Source organism: Hyposmocoma kahamanoa, unplaced genomic scaffold (assembly GCF_003589595.1).
Source record: "Hyposmocoma kahamanoa isolate Upper Pololo Valley unplaced genomic scaffold, ASM358959v1 67, whole genome shotgun sequence".
In the NCBI taxonomy this organism is placed as follows: domain Eukaryota; kingdom Metazoa; phylum Arthropoda; class Insecta; order Lepidoptera; family Cosmopterigidae; genus Hyposmocoma; species Hyposmocoma kahamanoa.
Window position 1 is genome coordinate 7948135 of NW_020653855.1, and position 18386 is coordinate 7966520.

The 18386-nt window shown below is 38.4% G+C and overlaps 1 protein-coding gene across 1 annotated transcript in view; it reads right to left on the reverse strand.

Annotated features, from left to right (window-relative positions):
• Positions 1 to 17996, reverse strand: part of LOC113232197 — a 74712-nt gene extending 56716 nt beyond the window's left edge. The window contains exons 1-14 of the mRNA XM_026466841.1: positions 17923 to 17996; positions 17455 to 17546; positions 16038 to 16131; positions 14233 to 14359; positions 12125 to 12265; positions 11230 to 11326; positions 10280 to 10429; positions 8422 to 8563; positions 7083 to 7250; positions 6266 to 6398; positions 2878 to 3006; positions 2433 to 2552; positions 1152 to 1282; positions 340 to 486 (exon numbers count right to left, since the gene is read on the reverse strand). Coding sequence (XP_026322626.1) covers positions 340 to 486; positions 1152 to 1282; positions 2433 to 2552; positions 2878 to 3006; positions 6266 to 6398; positions 7083 to 7250; positions 8422 to 8563; positions 10280 to 10429; positions 11230 to 11326; positions 12125 to 12265; positions 14233 to 14359; positions 16038 to 16131; positions 17455 to 17546; positions 17923 to 17981 — 1730 coding nt within the window. The 5' untranslated portion in view covers positions 17982 to 17996. The remainder of the gene's footprint in view (positions 1 to 339; positions 487 to 1151; positions 1283 to 2432; positions 2553 to 2877; positions 3007 to 6265; positions 6399 to 7082; positions 7251 to 8421; positions 8564 to 10279; positions 10430 to 11229; positions 11327 to 12124; positions 12266 to 14232; positions 14360 to 16037; positions 16132 to 17454; positions 17547 to 17922) is intronic.
• Positions 17997 to 18386: the final 390 nt, after the last annotated feature.

Sequence of the window (18386 nt, forward strand, 5' to 3'; positions counted from 1 at the left end):
CCGACTGCACGTACAGTACCCTCCCTATTTTCCAGATAGATACCGGAGCTGCAGGCACGCTCACTTTCCGACGCTGAAAAACTACATCTCTCCAGTTCCCAATAACCTAAGGGGCTGGAGGGACCGGAGGATAGCTAGCTTATCCTCTACTAGCTCTCCGGGCTAGTGCCGGAGATGCCAGTCGCAGTGTCCTGCGAATGTCCGGACATAGCTTTCAACTTAAAGGGCAACTCACGTAACAATTACAAGATTTGATTTCGTAACTAACAATTATTTGAATTTCAGTTTGAATTTGGTTGCTCCGACATCTATACCTTTGAATAAGAAAGTTAACATTACCTGCGAGTTGCAAAATGCCTGGTTGCCCTTAGTATCCATTTTTCTGGGCCAACTTGGTTATATTGTGACTTGAAATTCTTATTGGCGAAGTCAGCAGGGCTGTGCAAGAATGCTTCTTCTTGCACCGGTAGTGGTATGAAGTCGTCTCTGAAAAGATAGTTTAAAGCGGAATCAATCGGTATTGTCAAAATGACAGCGTATTAAGGCTGCCATTCCACCAAAGATGTGCGACGTAGCGAGACGGTGTGCGAGGAAAAAATCTACCAATAGGATTACTTCATTTTCCTTGCCTCGCTTAGCGCAGCTCCGATGGAAAAGAGTTAGCGGAGCTAAGTATTTGTATATACAAAATAGCGAGAGATATGTGAAAGGACTGGTGTAGGAAGCTAGAGCTACTAAAACTATGACACTAAGTGACACTGACACATCGCCACCGCTCACCACACCACACCGTACCCCGCCCGCGCATAACTGAAAAGAGTCCGTAACGCATTCTCACACCATATCCTCGCACCGCCTCGCACATCTCTGGTGGAAAGGCAGCCTTATCCATCATCTTTTCATTATAAGTTACCGTGCTTTTACTGTTTCAAGTAAATGTAATACGCCTATTGACGCAGTCACGATCTCAAGAATACAGACGTCGTGATCCCACTGCGAGGACACAATCTCAAGAGAACCTTACTATCCCATTTACAAAAACGAGATAGATTAGTTTTCCTTTGTACGTTTTTTTTATCGGTGAATAAAAATTTTATGTACCTATTGGATTTCATTTTATTATTGAGGTTCCGTATTATGGTCATACTTACCGGCCATACATATGACTATCAGGTTGAGGGGTATATAGAAAGAAGTCCTCGGTCCCTTTTAGTGCCAATATTTGATCATTCGTCAGTACGGGCGGAGGTCTCTCCGGTGCCACGGGTGGCACTATACCTTGCTGTAGGATAATAATTAATTGAAAAATCCATGTTCAGTTATTATAGAATAGTGACTGCCAGGGTTATAGTGATGAAGTAGGATATAAAACATGCTGTTTGTCATTTAGTGCGTGCAAATTTAGTGCAAAATTTCTGATTCGCTAAAGACGCGCAAGATGTGCATGAACTGCCGAAGGTTTCTCAATTATTTTTGCTATCCTGAGACCACGAGAAAAACCTCATTTACTTAAACACATCTCCGTTCTTTGTCTGCCTTAGGGTCGGTTCAGACGACAAGTGGCGAACGCGCGTTCAGCTTACAGCTATACCAATTTTATTCATATGTCGGCGTTCACAAGCTGGCGCACATTTACCGCAATAATCGGGAATATTATTAAAAACGTTTTGTTTGTTGTCTTGTCTAATCGCTCACGCGATATATGCAGCCGTAGACGCATACCACACCTAGAGGTGCCGGTGATGATTTTATACCGATTTATCGGATATCGAAGTTATAACAGGTAAAAGAACTAATATTAATTGCTATTTCGGTAACTACTCTAGCAGACCATAAAATTTTTAATGCCTGGGTCTGTCATTTAAAAAAAATAAACAACTTCAAAAATACGTCACGACAATCGTGTGTGTTATTGTTTGGGCTGGTGATTTCGGTGTTTATTTATTGAAAACATACCGTAAGTAGCGTTTTTTAAGTTTACCCTGAATATAAATGTTTATAAACTATACTTTAAGGAGTAATTTCATGGTAAACGTTAGAACCACTCAAACGGAATATTATCATATTTATCCAAGTACACCAAAAATTTCATTAGTGCTTTGTAAGTGCAGGATTTGCGGTGTATTACTGCATTTTATTTGAGATGTTTTTGTTGGTAGTACGGAGGGTATTTATTTAGCAATGCAGAATAATAATTTTTATTTATAAAAACTTGTATTTAAAATGAATCCTTTTTTATTTTGCGAAACCAAATAGCCGCCATGTTGCGGTAGGAGGAGCGCATCGCGTGAGCGGCTAAAAACACATCCGACAGACAACTACACACCCCTACACACATCCCGTCTAGGTATATTTGTTTAAATTGTAACGGAAGCGGAATATAGTCGCTCATAACTTCTACTAGATTTGTATTAAACTTAATTGATACTTACATTCTTACTCTTATCTGTCCCCACGCCAGTCACACCAAAAAAGTCGTAGATACGTTTCTTGCGACCGGACTTTGACGTAGCTAAACTCAAAGCGCTCAGGGAGTCTAAATTATGTTTATTCTGGAAGCAATAATAATAATAATAACGGTTACCATGCTGGACTGCCACAAAGAAGTCCCGGATTCAATTTCCGTGCCGGGAGAAATATTTGTATGACCTACATTAATTTCTCTCGTGAGTTTCAGTGTAACTTGTGGTTTTCTGTAAGGAGGTCATAGTAAATCATACAAGTGTTTTTGCAAAATTGTGTTGCAGAAGTTAACTATCGTGGCGTCATCTTTGAGAGTATATTCACAGCTTGATGACAAATATTTCTCCTTTGTGCTCGTACTAGGATTACAGAAACCAGCTTTTGAATCGAAAGTTTGTGTGTCTGTAAACTTACTTGGTACAACTTCTCATCTATCAAAACATTGAAGGTGAGCGCTTCCAATTCACTTCTACAATGGATCTTACGTCCTTTCAGGTCAAGGTCGTATCGGGGCTCACGGATGATAGGTTCTTTTTGGTATATCTGTAATTGTTTAATAAAATTATTACTAAGAGTTTTAGGCATAAACGTAAAATAAGTTAGATGACTTTATAATGCAGTAATATAATATACCGGGTTTGTTACTAGAAACGTTGCTGAGTTGTAACTCTCTGCTTGTCATAAATTGGACTCTACCATAGAAAAGAGCATAGTAGAGCTGGCTGAGTTATGTACGCATTTTATGAAAATTCACACACTTATTGGATTTCGCTTCAGACCCCTCGATGTTAATAATTGATAGTATTGCTAAATCTCTTTAAACGTCGCAAAATATAGATATTTCTTTGAAATAAAATTGGGCTGAGTCTTTTGGTTTGTTGGTTAATGTCAAAAAGCCGCTGGGAATGATTGTGGGAAGTGAGCATACACGTGGCACTTTGGACATTATATTCTGTCCGAATTATACAGTACAATTCAACGCCTATTGCCTATACTTTCTCTGCTAATCTGGATCGGTTTGGGGGTTGTAATTTAGCTTGGACTCCACATATTAATGAAGTCAGTCGAAAAGTCCATTTGTCCTTGCATTCGCTTAAGCGCCTTCAAAACTTTATGCCTTTAAACTCCTAGATGTTACTGAAGAACTGCTAAATAACCTTGAACGGTTGCAAAATCTATGTGTTAGGTTGGCCTTCGTAAATATGATCGAATCTCATTGTCGCTGTCATCTTAAGTGGCTTCCCATTCGTCTCCGCAGGAATTTGCATATCGTCTCTCTTCTTTACAACAAAAAAGAGAGCGTTTCAGCTTTCTCAGGTCCCAGAATAAGATTTGACGCTCTGGTTAAATTCCGGTTTTTATTCTCACTTCTTTACGGTTCATGTGGTTAGACTTTAAATCGCACTTCCCATTACTGTACATGATAATAAATCCTTAGATATCTTTAAACTGCGAGTCAAAGAGCACTTTCTGTGTTCCATCCATTTTACGGATATTGTTAATATGAAATAAATGTATTTATCTGACTATTCTGTAGTAATTTAATGTTTGCTATTGTTTTTTATTTTATTTTATTACGTAATTTAATTTTGTTTTGTTATGCACGTAAACAGATTATTGTAATTATTATATCCTGTATTTTGGTCTGCAGGAAGAAATTTCTTATAGAAATAAGCAGTACATTTTGTTTGTGTTTTCCTTTTATGAAATGTAATCTGTGCTGTACAATAAATAAAATAAATAAAAGTCTGAGCAACAAGAGTCTAGAGAACAAAAAGAGACAGATGAAGGGACAAGAATACCGCAACATATCACACGGCGACCTCCCAAAGGACGACTCCCATTCTGAGGCGACAGTAAAGGTCACACATGCATTATTTTTATTTTTAAATTTCCCATATAATTTTTATTGGCTATGTTTATCTTTCACATTCAAACCAATATCCGCTTCTTTGGTCATACTTTAATTTCATTAGTAAGGCATAGCGCCGAATCTTTCTCTCTCCCTTTTTTTGACTGTGCTAAAATGCCTTTGAGAGAAGAGAATAGAAGATAAGAAGTCGCCACTAAAGTGCGCTGGCTTCGTATTTGCTGGCTCGCGGTACGGCAAGAGAACCTCGCCGCGATCACTTCGAGAAAAAAGAAAAAGAAATAAAAGAAGATCGAGACGCTACGCTGTTCTTGCAGATGACGGACATTTTTTCATTGAAAAACCGCATTATTTTAAGTCATTTGTTTGCGTGTGAATATTCCTCTGGCGACGTACACGTCCAGCGTACAAGGCCCTAAAGAGGAATTCAAGGTACGGCACAGTTTTTCTTTATAATATTTATTTCTATTTTTTATTCTTCATTTTCTCGATAGCCGTAAATCCGACTTTCCTTACCTTCTTCTAGAACTGCGCCTTACAGTCCATACCACCATCAAATTTAATAGGTTGCAAAACCTCCCAGCCGCTTTAAAATCTCGTTTCATGCATTAGGTAACGTACTTTCGATACCATTTGAAAGGTTTTCGCCTGGGCACACTTTACGATTACAACCTGGACTTACTCCGTTCTGGACTTCTTGACGCTTCGAAGAGTTTACATTTTCATGGAACTGAAGAGGCGGGTGTCAGTATCTTCTACCCGTGCTAGTTTTTCTAACTACCCGCACTTGATCTTCATTATTTATTTGCGCACTAGTGTTCTCACTAGACCGACACACAACAGTCACGGCATCCGCCGACTTGGGCGATACTTTATGTCGTTTACATTTGCTGATAACTGGATCCCATGACCATGAAAGCTTAAAACCGTCTTCCCGGTTGAAATTACGGTGTTTTTTTAATTTCAATAGCTTCACGTACGATTCTACTATAGTGATGACGTTCTGTAGGAAGGATTTTGGGAACTTGGATATACTCAGAATTGTAAAGGAAAGGAAGCTGCAGTATTTTGGCTACGTAATGAGGGGCCAACAGATACCGGATTCTTCAACTAATAATACAGGGGAAAATCCAAGGAAAGCATAGTCGTGTCGGAAGGAAAACCTCGTGGTTGAAGAAACTGAGAGACTGAGAGACACAAGAGAGAGTTTCCTCTTTCGTGCGGCAGCTTCAAAAATGAGAATAGCCATGATGGTTGCCAACTTTCGTAGAGAAGTGGTACACTTAGAAGAAGAAGTAAGTAAGTTGAAAAAATATGAGCAATTAATACTTTTTGGATCAACTGAACAAATGTGTTTATCCATTTATAATATTCTACCAAACAGCTTTTCGTGTAGGGAACTGTTGGTCAGGGAACACTGATACCTCAAAAACAGCCTTTTTTATTGAACTTTGTGTCGGCGTCTAAATCTAATCTGTCACTATATGAAAAATAAAGGAAAGATACGGTATGTAGGCGTGGCTTTTAGTTGAAGGCGCTTCCAGTTTTCTATTACATCTGCGTCAAATCTAATAAGAAACGTTACCTGTAATGCCAGGTCCACGAGTCTGACTTGCGTTTTTCTTTGCTTGCATTGGCTGGGTCACGTCGTAGAAATCTGCATTCCGCGCAAAAGCGTTCACGAGTCTTCCGCGGAAAGACTTGCGTCTTGTCTTTGTTTTGGTTTTATTGGGTGCGTGGACGCTGTTGCTCTGTGATTGGCCAGTGGTGAAGATTGATCTTTGCGTACGCGCGAAACGAGTCACGCAAGCAAGCGAAAAACGCAAGTGATAGACCGGCACCCGGCACCCGGCATGACAAAGACAGTTCGATGAATTAGTTTTTTAAATGTTGCTGGCTATACGGCGGTGTAACATAATGCAGAATTCTCACCTCTACGTCAGTGAATGTGATGGTTGGTGGATTCAAGGCATAGTTTGGATTGTCAGTATCCGCATGGTTATTGAGAAAGTCTAGGACAAATGACGTTGTACCAGGATATCGAAGTATACCCGCAGCGCCGGATCTGAGGAAATATAAGTAAAGGGTTAACATCAAGGAACCTTCGGTTTTTTTAATGATAGCACGTGACAGCGACATGCCTATCCAAAGCAGTGGCAATGCCGTTTAGAGCTTTAAATGCCACTGCGCCTGTCACTCTGAGATATAAGTTGACAAGTCCTCTGTCCCACAGCGACTTCTATAAGTTTGGACGAAAGCGACAGTTTAAAGATGGCTGTCGGTATTTTGGTCTTGAGTGTATCAAGTGTCGCGTCCAGATCAAACCGATTTCGTCACCTGGTTTTTCACAAACTGCCTCCAGTCAAGACGGCAACTTGCCTATTCCTAATATATATTTTAAAAAGTAGACGTTTACCGGGAAATGTCTCCTACAATTTCTTCTATAACTTTCGACCCAGAGCCACCTATCTTCAATTAGAACGTGGAAGCTATCTGATATCGTCCATCTTTGTTCCAATTTCAAATAACTAAAATTGCGTGAACATTTCTAGTAATATAAATCGTGGACAACAGAAAACCAGAATGAGGTCTCGTGTACAAAACCTCATACAGGCAAGAAGGAAGAAGAAGAAATTACAATTTTCTTTTAACGAAAAAACGAGCCAAAATCTCTAACGGCCTACCTGTGTTAAATAACTCTTAATAAATAAATACAATTATTACGGTAATTAAGGAAAATAACACTTACAACGCATCAGTGGTGCCTTGTTCATCAAGCATATAAGGGTCGAATATGTAACATATCGATTTCACGTTACCGCCCTGTTCGGGTGGATTGCCCCATATTAAAAAATGTTTGGTGTTGTCAACGGTTAGAATTTTCATGTACTTCGTACCAGCTAGCTTGTTCATTAACCTGGAAGTGAACAATCGAAAAATTATGACGGTTGCACCAACTATCTGGTCTCCAATTTACAGACTATAGTGAGCTCGAACCTGCTTAATCGGAATAGATCTGAAACTAAATCTTGTAGTATCTTGTACCATTACCACTTTTTGAATATCAGAATGTTTTATGATATTCAATTATTTTTTCTAAGTGTTCGATGTTTGTATTAATAATTATAACAAACTAGTGGAGTAAGTTCACAAAAAATTATTGACTCTCATGGTAATAAAAATTTAATTCCAGTTAATAGCGACATCTCTAGCCAGGGCTGGTAGCTGTAAACTGGGTGACGAAATACCTTCATAGATTTCTCATAGATGGCGCTACGGCTAAAAAGTCGTTGAAAACCAAATACAAAAGATCCGACAATAAGCACATAGAAAAATTCGTGAGGTCCGCTGGTTCGTTCCGTGGCTTAGTTGGCATAGCGTCTATCACGGTTTTCTAGGAGAACTTAACACTTATAATTTTTTCTAAATGTTCAATCTTTCTATTAACAATTATAGTAAAAAGACTTTATTAAATAACTAAAAGAAATTACACAATCGTGGTATCTTACACTTACGTGGTTGTTACATTGACGAGGCAGTTAGACGAGAAAACAGCGTTCAGGATTAAGCTATTGCTACTCAGTTGGATGTTCAGATGGCACTGAATGTGTCTACACGAGCTTGAGCGAATACTCCTAAAGCGCTGCAGTGTCGCTCTATGCAAGCCAGATCCTGGTCTTTATTATCTTACCTCTGTTCCTTTCTACCTAACCACTTCAATGACGCAATTATCTTTCTTTACCCCTCCCTTTTTCTTTTACCTCAATTGTCATTTCTTATCCGCTTATTCTTCTGTCCTTTCCCTCTGCTTTATACTCCCTTTTGGTCGCTATCAGCGTGGTGTTGCCAACTTAATGGTATTACCATCTTGTATGAAGCTAAATAAAACTATTTGAGACACCATGTCACTAAATTAATAACCTACCCAAGCACTTATACATGGTTCTATTTATCTCTAACTCTCTTCTCTCTCGTCTTGACTGTCTTCATCCATATCTTTTTGTAAATAAGTGGACCCCTTTATTTCCTATTCCTCTTCTTCTTTATACCCCTCATTGCATTCTTAGAAAAAAAAACCATAAACTTACTCCATAAGATCTGGACTTTTGGTATTATTGTCAGGATGCCTGGCCAGTATCCCTTGATCAGTTTCTTTCGTCTTGATTGTGTACTTAGTGTCGCGGAAGAAAAAATACGGCAGTTGTTGATTCAGCTGGAGGGCTGGTTTGCCTGCAAGAGTTATGGTCGAGATCAATGGTAAGGTAACCTATCACAAACTCCGAATTTTATTTTTCCAAAATAACGTTTGTTCGAATTTTCACTACACGGAATACCGAATTATAACGAGACCGTTGTTCTTTTAGGACATGTTGGATGTTTATCGCAAAAACAAGATTAGGTTCGGTTAGGTTAAGTTTGGTTTAAAAGAAAAAACATTTTCCTCTCAAAATTACTTTCGAGGTTATGAAAATTCGACCAAACGTTATTTCTGGAAAATGTCATTTCGGAGTACTGATAGAAGTGACATCTTCGTTGAGTAATCTATGTGATGACGAGCATTCGAGTGACATTTATAAATAAAGACTGACAAACTATTCTTTCGAATCCAAACCGCCTACACTTGTTGTTTCATACTTTCAGTCGTGACTATAGTACTTCGAAGTCTACCACGAACATCGAGTATATAACCGGAAATAGAGACGAAATGTCGTTTAACTATTCTGCCAAATCATTACGGGGACAACTGCGCTCCGATTGGCCAGCTCGAATTCGAAAGAATTGACGGGTGTCGTCAATTGTTTCACTTCAAATCGATCAGTTTAACTTGCTATAATGGATGAAAATTGAAAATTTATATACATAATATTTAATTACCGATGAAATGATTCAGTTTCTTTTGCAGTTTTTCCCACACCACCGAATGGAACAGCCCTCATTGTTAGAGATATTATCTTTATTAAAACTACGTTAGGAATTAGGGAGACGTACACACAGGTCAGTTGTTGGCGCTGTACTATTTCAGCTTTCTAATGTTGATTTCAGCGCAAACGAGAGTTGATATTTAAAAGTGATATAAGGCCCATTTGCCTGATAAGTTGCCAGGGATGGATGGCACTTATATCGTCTCTATTTCTGGTTATATACTCGATGACCACGGATTACTACTACGTGACAACGAAGCTCATATGACAGCTATCGTATTGAATTTTCACATTACTTTCATAGTAAAACTAACATTTGTAGTACGTATGACCTTCGTTGTCACCTAGCATCGTATTTTGTGGTAGACCTCCTATAATGTTCCAAAGATAGTTTACTTATAAAGATTTCTATCGATTCTGCGTTTGGAATGGAGTCATTAAAGACTTTATTCGAATCAATTTCCATGTTTAAAGGCCATATTTCAACACAAAACTTCCAGTATTACGTGATATTCGAACGATACTAATAGTGTGTTGTTTTCACGTATTATTTTTTCGCACCTGAAGAAAATTTGGTGGTTTAATTTAAATTTAATAAAATTCCAGAGGATAACAACCATTGCGTTTCAAATAGGGAAAATATAAACAACTTCTTTCTTGTCTAGCGTCTACAGGGCTATCAAAGTGTTATTGTTCGCCATAGACATGTTCGCGACTTTGGAGATAATTTGCGGGACTCAATTACCTACTAATTAAGGATTAAAATTGTATTGGAAATGGACTTATTAATACGGACCTTCATCAATCTAATTTATAACATTGTCAGTTTAATAGGAACGGTAATGTTCTGTCCAAAATTCATGCAATAATTTATAGCTGAAGTAGAAATGTAACTCATACGATAAAGCTCCTAAGGACGATAACTCTTTAAAGATAATTCAAACTCTATGGATGTTCAAACACAATTCCTTTACAATTTCGAGGATAATGGATCTAATGTATGGTTAAAAAACCATAATTTTACCTTTATAGCACTTCATAGCAGCGATACACTTCTTATAGTACTTGTCTGCTGCCTCTATGACGTCATCCACGTCTTTTCTGACTAATTCGTTTGCTGGCTTGTCTTCGAGTAGACCTCTGGCTACAAAAGCTATGCAGCCAGTGTGGGCACCTGGAAATGGGTTATAATGAGTAATAGCAAATGAAATCCATCCACTAATCTTAGCGTCCCTAATGGCTATGTGTGCCAAAGAAATAACCACTAGCACAAAAATGAGTTTTTTTTATAATATCAAGTGAAGGCACGAACAAGTTATGACCCTGGTGGCGAGCTACACGCCTGTCCATAACAGTTACAGTGCCACTCAGAGCACATATCTGATCGGCACGGCTACTGCGCCAAGTTGACAAGTCCCATGTGCCTGTAATTTTTCCAGCACCCTTACCCTTCAAAACTGTAATGCTGACATTACTGCTTAACAGCAGGAATAGGTAAGGTGGTAGTACTAGACTGGACGAACTCTTTCACAGGAAGCTCTACTAAAAAGTTCTTTTTTATGATATCATGTGTAACAAATAAGTCGTGCGCCGGATGGTTAGTGACACGCAAGTCCAGATAGATTTAAGGAACTCAGGCACTGTCCAATCAGCCTGAGACATAAGTTGACGTCAACAAGTCCCACGTCCCTCTAATTTTACCAGCATCCTTACTTACCCTTCAACCGAAAGCATTAACAAGTACATCCCTGGACGAACTCTTCCGCAAGCCGCTTTACTGCTACTAAAGAAATGCGTAGGTAACAAAAAAAGAACCGCTAGATAATTCAGCCTGTATAATCAAAAGGTTACCAGTGATATAGTCAAGTGATTCTGACAATGTTCAGAGGAATTTAAACCTTAGAAACCATGTAATTAGTTTACAGGATTTGACAAGCGTGACGGACAGCCCAAATCCTTTAGAGGACAACATACCTTGTAAATCAGGTAAATATTTCTTGTTGTTGCAAGAACGGCTAATGCCTTGGAGCATCATCTTGTTTTTATCCACTTGCCCAAAGTTGTTCCATACCTACAATCAAGAGACAATGCTAATATTATACTAGAGACTGAGTCAGTTTTTGACACAGAATACAGTAGAAGTGGTTAGTTAGCATCCGACGCGTGCCAATTAAAGGTCTCGAAAGACCTATCCGAGTATGGTTGTGTCATTCTTTCGTGCAAATTCTCTAAAATCTTAGAAAAATGCCTTATAGTGCTGTTTCGGAGTACAAAAATGATAGCTGCACTTCTTCAAAAACTCTTATTTTAACAAATTTTCTGTTCATTGAAATATTTGTTTGTTACAGGAAACGAAAGCAAATCTTATTATACTCCTTCAATATGGTCGCTTATTGTTTGGAGAACTAAATTAATAGTTCCAATTCGTCGTCGTTCAGCAATAACCCGCTAGATGGCAGCACATGGATTGAAATTTCAATATAATATCAAAACGTCGTAACTTGTAACAATAGCTATTGATGGTATTGAACGTTCAACGATATGACAACAGAGTAAAGTTTTAAATTATATTAACAATCCAGATTTTTTTATTTCTTTTTAAATTTGAAACTGTGACCAATCAATATCAAGATTTTGTAGTGTTTCAAATAAAGAATGTGTGAGTTTTGACGACATCGGTTCTGATAGTAATGGACACTTAAGGCACTTCCAAAATCTTAAAGTACGCGTGGTACGGGCGGAGGGACAGTTTACGTAACGGCTATGCCCCGCAGCACAAGGAATAATTTCAACAAGATTTTTCTGACGATATTCAGTAACAAGTTGATGAGATGAGATCCGTTGATGATCCATAATGAGATGGACCTACCTTCCTTAAAGTATGACCTTCGGCGAGGGTAAACTGCGCGGCCTCTTCTGGCGTTATTCTTGGCAGCTTCGGACGTCGTCTCTTGCGACGCGCCCAGGGAGGAATCCAGCGGTGCAAGGTTAAAGGCGGGTATTCTATTTCCTGTTAAAAAAATTTTTCATTATTTTGTAAGACGTAAAGATGTGCACGAAAGCAGCCTCCTCGCATGACGTACCATTCCTTCCTGTACGCTTGGCGCATCCGTGGATAACAAATATAATAACAACCACGATAGCAAACAATGTAGTGTAAGCAATTAAGTAATATTCGTAGTAGCAGTAGAGCTCCTTGTGAACGAGTTCGTCTAGGGAAGTACTGCCACCTTACCTATTTCTGTCACCAAGCAGTAATATCAGCATTACTGTGTTCCGGTTTTCAACGGTAAGGGTGCTGGTGAAATTACAGGCACATGGGACTTGTCAACTTACATAGGGCGCACTATAACTTTCTGGAACTGGCCACTTACATAAACAATATTTAAAAAGTAATTACAACATTTGAAAATGGAACTCTTTGGCTGTAGAATACAGTTTGTTTCATCTGACTGTCACTTGTTTTTACATTGTGGCGTCATTTTAGAAATTGGTTATCTACATCACCAAGGATTTGGATGGATTTAACTCGTGCAAAATTTTCTCATTCATTTATTATGATTTTCTACGACTTTAAGTGTAATTGACAGCTCAGCGGAGCTTCGCTCGGGTTCAAAGTGCTTTTGGCGATGAAGCACCAGGCAAGACGACTATTTACTACTACGACTATTTTTGCAGAATTTAAACGCGGTCGTGTGAATCTCAGTGACGAATTTCGTGATGGTCACCCGTCCACTGCTGTGAACAACAGAAACATCGATGCTGTGCGCCGTATGATCAAAACATACAAACAATGTGACATACCATGAGATAGGCAAAAGTCAAATACAATCAATTACACAAACATTAGGGTGTGAAAAAGCTGTCCTGTCGGTTGATCCCACACAATTTGTCTGAAGCTCAAAAAATGGATCGCATCACTTGGTGCAATGCCATGCTTACCAGATTCAACGAAGCGGCGTCAAATTTGGTGTGGGACATAGTAACAGATGACGAAACATGGATTTATAGTGACGATCCCAAAACAAAGCAATCGAGTGTATCGAGATGAGTCGAAACCAACCAAAGTGGCGCGCGTGCAAAGTACATCTAAGCGGATAATTGCCTCTTTTTTTAATAAAACTGGACACGTGGCTACTTTTGCTTTGGAGAATCGTTGTACCCTGAATAGCGATTGGTACACGACCATTTGTTTGCCGGAAGTTATTGACAAACTCCGGAAAAAATAACCATAAAGGCCGTATCATATTGCACCACAATAATGCCAGTTCTCATACAGCCAGACCGACAAATGAATTTTTGAAGGTGAACAACGCTGACCTTATGGGCCATCCAGCGTACAGTCCCGATCTGGCACCTTGTGACTTATTTATTTCCAAAAATTTAAGAACCAGTTACGCGGTCACATTTTCATCACCTGAAGAGGCTGTCGAAGAGTATAAAAAATATTTTTCAGAGATTGTCACGGAAGAGTGGCAGAAATGTTTTCAAAATTGATTCATTCGTATGAAAAAGTGCATTAACGCTAATAGTGAATATTTTGAGAAACAATAAATTAATTTCTGACCATTTATAGTATTTTTTTCTTATTCATTCCAGAAACATATAGTGCGCCCCACGTATGTCTCAGGTAGATAGGCGCAGTGCCTCTCAAACTTTCCGATTTAAAGCTCTGAGTGGCACAGTAAATGCTATGAGCTGGAGTCAGGCAAACGACAAAGATACACTAGAATACAAAAGTATTGTTATTAGCGAAGAAAACTTTTCAAAAATTTTCAAATTCCCGAAGTTGTGCCAGATTTCTCCGGAACTGCGCAATCTTTTTTTTTTGGTTCATACCTAATTTATACGTCACATAATTGGCAGGTATTATTGTAATCATCATGCTATGGTTACAATTTGCTTTGATTCCGTTTTTTTGCAGCTATGTGAGTTGAGCATAATCCCAGCATATGAGTTAATAGAAAGAATACTGACCACTCTAGGCATTTTTTGAGGGGGTCCGGGTGGGTGCCACGGCTTGGTGTGGATCTTCACCTTGGTCACTTCAGGCCATTGACGCTTGAATCTATTCCGGCGTTGCAAAGCTCGAAACTCTGCTTCCCTGGAAAGCAAGTCACAAAATCTTTTTACTGCAAATGATACCTTACGCCTTGTTCAGAGTGGCGGCGGGCGCGGGTGCGTGTATATCAATATAGAAGCTCGTTGCGTTCACGGACAGGCGGATGCGGGCGCCGTTGAGATCTATTGGCTCGATCAGTCCGTACCTTTTACAATACTTGATCTAGCGTTTTTTATTTCGGCGTGTGGATCTACCCGCTCGTAGCCGATTTGGCACTGTGAGAGTGGACACGCCAATGAACTAAATGAGCCCTGCGTCATACGACAAAGTAGAATTACATGCCACATGTATATGCGTTAAAACAGCGCACGGCGGGAACGCGTGCGCATCGGACAAGAGACCAGGAGACGAAGCGGAGAGGGGTGAGTATGCGGCGTTACGTTGCGATACCGCATTCCTCGTATGGCAAGGCGACGACATAACGCACCGGCAGCGCCCTTGTGGCATCACTCGATACACCACTCTTACACAAAATCTAAAATATTAACCTATTCAAATTATAAATATTACTGCGTTATTAACAGTGATCGGAACTGAGGGAGTTATAATTTATGGTACAAACGGTTAAGACCTTATTACATTCCATAGATTCACGTCAACTTAATTTCTATACAATACACATAATATGATGTACTTTTATTATCGAAATGCTCATAGAAACAGTTCGACAGCAAGTGACTTTTCAGAGCATTTGCGAACACGTAATTATTTTCAATGTTTCTTATTCTAAGAGGTATTTTGTTATAAACTTTTATTGCCATATTGTGTGCACCCGAGCTAACAATTTCTAAATTTGTAAAAGAACCAATCAATTTGTTTCGCGGTCTCAAATTAGCTACATAAGGATTATTATTTTCTTGTCCAAATAGGTGCCTGTATTTTCCTTGAAGTTATTTTATCTAAACTAAAGAATAACGTGGACATTCCCTTTTAAAATCAGGCACGTCTCTGAACTGATTATATATAAATAATTATGTATATTATTTAAGTAAATTTCACTACATTGGCAACATATTATTTCATATTGCTACAAATTATATTGTCTCAAAAAATAATATTATAGTTGTGTCTCTATTTTGGACTGTTTAAAAAATAAACAGCAAAAAAAAAGAATTTCATTGACGACTAAATGGGTAAGTCGCTACTAAGAAAACGTTCGTACTTTAGTTAAATTAACTCCCTCGATTCCAATCATTGGTTAATATAAGCCACCGAAAACTTTTGTGCAAATAAAAATACAAACTCAACCGAATGAAATACTGAAAGTTCCGAAAAGCCTTGCTTACGTAATACTTCTCAATCAACTTCATTTATTAAATATTTTACAGAAAACAATTGTCAACCATTTTTATCGTAAATCACATAAAAGAGTTCTTTTTAAATTCGAGTCCACTCCACTCAGGTCGTTTGTAGACCACCGAGTCGTGCAAAATTCAGTGAAGTTTATAAATGTACCCCCGGACTGAGATTTTTTTTACAACACTAATTGTAATTTTTACAAGCTCTTGATTTTTTGCAAATTATTTGACTGTTTATTTAACAGTAACTCATTTTATCGCGGCTTAGTTCGTATTACAGTTAGCCTTTTTCGGAACTCATTTTTTGGAACCTTTATTATTTCCCATTTGTCAATCTCCGACTGTAGTTTTTATTCACTTACTCTCTTTTTATTTCAGACGGAGTCATATGCATTGCCGTATCTGATTCCGATTCTGGCTGATGTTGTTGTTTCTTTGATCTGTCATCTTTTTTAGCTTTTTCATGAAATAAAAAAATTATATTAGAACGAATTCATTTGCAACATTATCACTGTAATTTGATCTAATAAGCTAGTCTGCGCCTTGTATAAAGCGAGGGTAGGGGCAATGTTTCTTCTATTAATTGTTATTTAATCGGTATTCTGGAGCTGCTACCCTCCATTCATCATTTTTCATTTCGTATGTGGAGATCACTCCTTTTTTTTGTAGGTACACCTGAACATAGGAATTCTCTGCAATTTTTTTCTTTTGTTAAAAACATGGACGAACGGACCTTTCCAAGACTAGAGGAATTAGATATGTACCCGTGGTCTGACTGACTACATCAAACTTGAAACAATGAATATACCTAACTCTATTATTGAGACTATATAAATACATACTCATTTAGTCTATTTTGTAAAAAAAAAAAAGGTTTTTATGCACACAGACCCCACGCAACAAGAAGTTTAAGTTTTTTAAGCCTTTGCCTTCGACATAAAAAAATTACTATATTAAAGGAACTATTTATTCTGGGTATGGTAGGGTATAATCATCGAGTATATAACCAGAAATAGAGACGAAATGTCATTTAATTTGTTTGAAAACTATTCTGCCAAATCATTATGATGACAACTGCGCTCCGATTGGCCAGCCCGAATGCGAAACAATCAGGTTAACTTGAGCTTTACTATAATGGATGAAAATTGAAAAAATTACACGTTCAATATTTAATTACCTATGAAATATGTTATTCAGTTTGTTTTGTAATTAGATGTTTTGCTGTTTTTCTCAGAACACCGAAAGAGTTGATATTTAAAAGTGATGTAAGGCCCGTTTCCCTGACGAGTTGCCAGAAATGGATTGCCATTATTTCGTCTCTATTTCTGGTCATATACTCGATGGTTGTATTGTTGTGTGTCCTCCGATGATGGAGAGGGGAAGGCAGAATCAAATTATGCACTTCCATCATCAGAAGTTCAGCAGACTACCATAGACTACTAATATGGAAAAATAACAACATATTCTTTTAGCAAATTATCCTAACATGTCAAATATTACTTTTAATGTGTTTTTTTTTACTTTTTTTTGTTACACATCTTCCTCGCTTTGGTCTTTTAGTATTTCCTCACATTGTTTGAGAAAAGCACTACACAAGCCTCGGCGGGAACAGAGAACTTGCTCATCCAGCAATCCCTTATATCCCGGCCTCTGCAGTAATGTACTATAAATCGCTCTCCTGTACTATTTTCCAAATGCACGTAAGACGTTTTACCTTTTCAGCGTCGATATGATACATTACACAACCTGCCAAAACGATGTTCGAACTAAACGTATTACCTTTTTTCTTGTGACGATCATCAACTTCTTCTTTACTCCTTTCATCTTTCAACTTCCTCTTTTTATCCGGGGCATCGCCACCGGCGGCGTTTCTGCAACCATTCGCCAATAAATGTAAAAGTGTTTGTAGAGCTTCTTTATGAAATGGTTCGTCCAGGGAAGTACTGCCACCTTACCTAATTTCTGCCGCCAATCAGCATTACTGTATTCCGGTTTTCAAGAGTAAGGGTGCAGGTGAAATTACAGGCGCATGGAACTTGTGAACTTATGTCTCAGGGTGAAGGCCGCAGTAGCAGTGCCCCTCAGATCTTTGCGATTTAAAGCTCTGAGTGGCTCTACAACTGCCATGGCCAGACGAGTCGCTTAACACCAAGCGCGACGTGTTCGTCCTGCCACTTGATATCATAAAAAAAGAACACTCAGACCAAATTTGGTTTGTTTTTTTCATAAGAGTGTGAACCCACTTACGTCCTTTTTCGGTCATATTTCTCCCCGGCATATCCACTTTTGAACTCGTCGTCAGGCATATTTCACGCTCTCATACTTTCGCTTCGCTCATCCACTGTTTAGATTCCTACAATAAAAAAATATCAATAATATAAAAACAAAGTATTTTTTTTATGATGTCAAGGGATGGACCAAGCAAGTCGTGATCTTTAAAATAAAATAAATACTAATAAAAAGACATTTATCTATCCATAAAACACTTAAACATAACAGAACAATTATAACAAAGAATCGTAATGTGGATAAAAAGGATAAAGACTCAGCATTGCTGATTTTTAGGCTTCATCAAAAAAGCTATTCGCTTGCTGCATCAGACCAGCAAGCGGAGTGTAGTATACATACTAAATACCAAGAAATTAATAGAAGAAGAGCTCTGAAGAGCTGTTCAACCTCATCCCCCCTTCCCCGTTCCTGCTCAGAAGCAC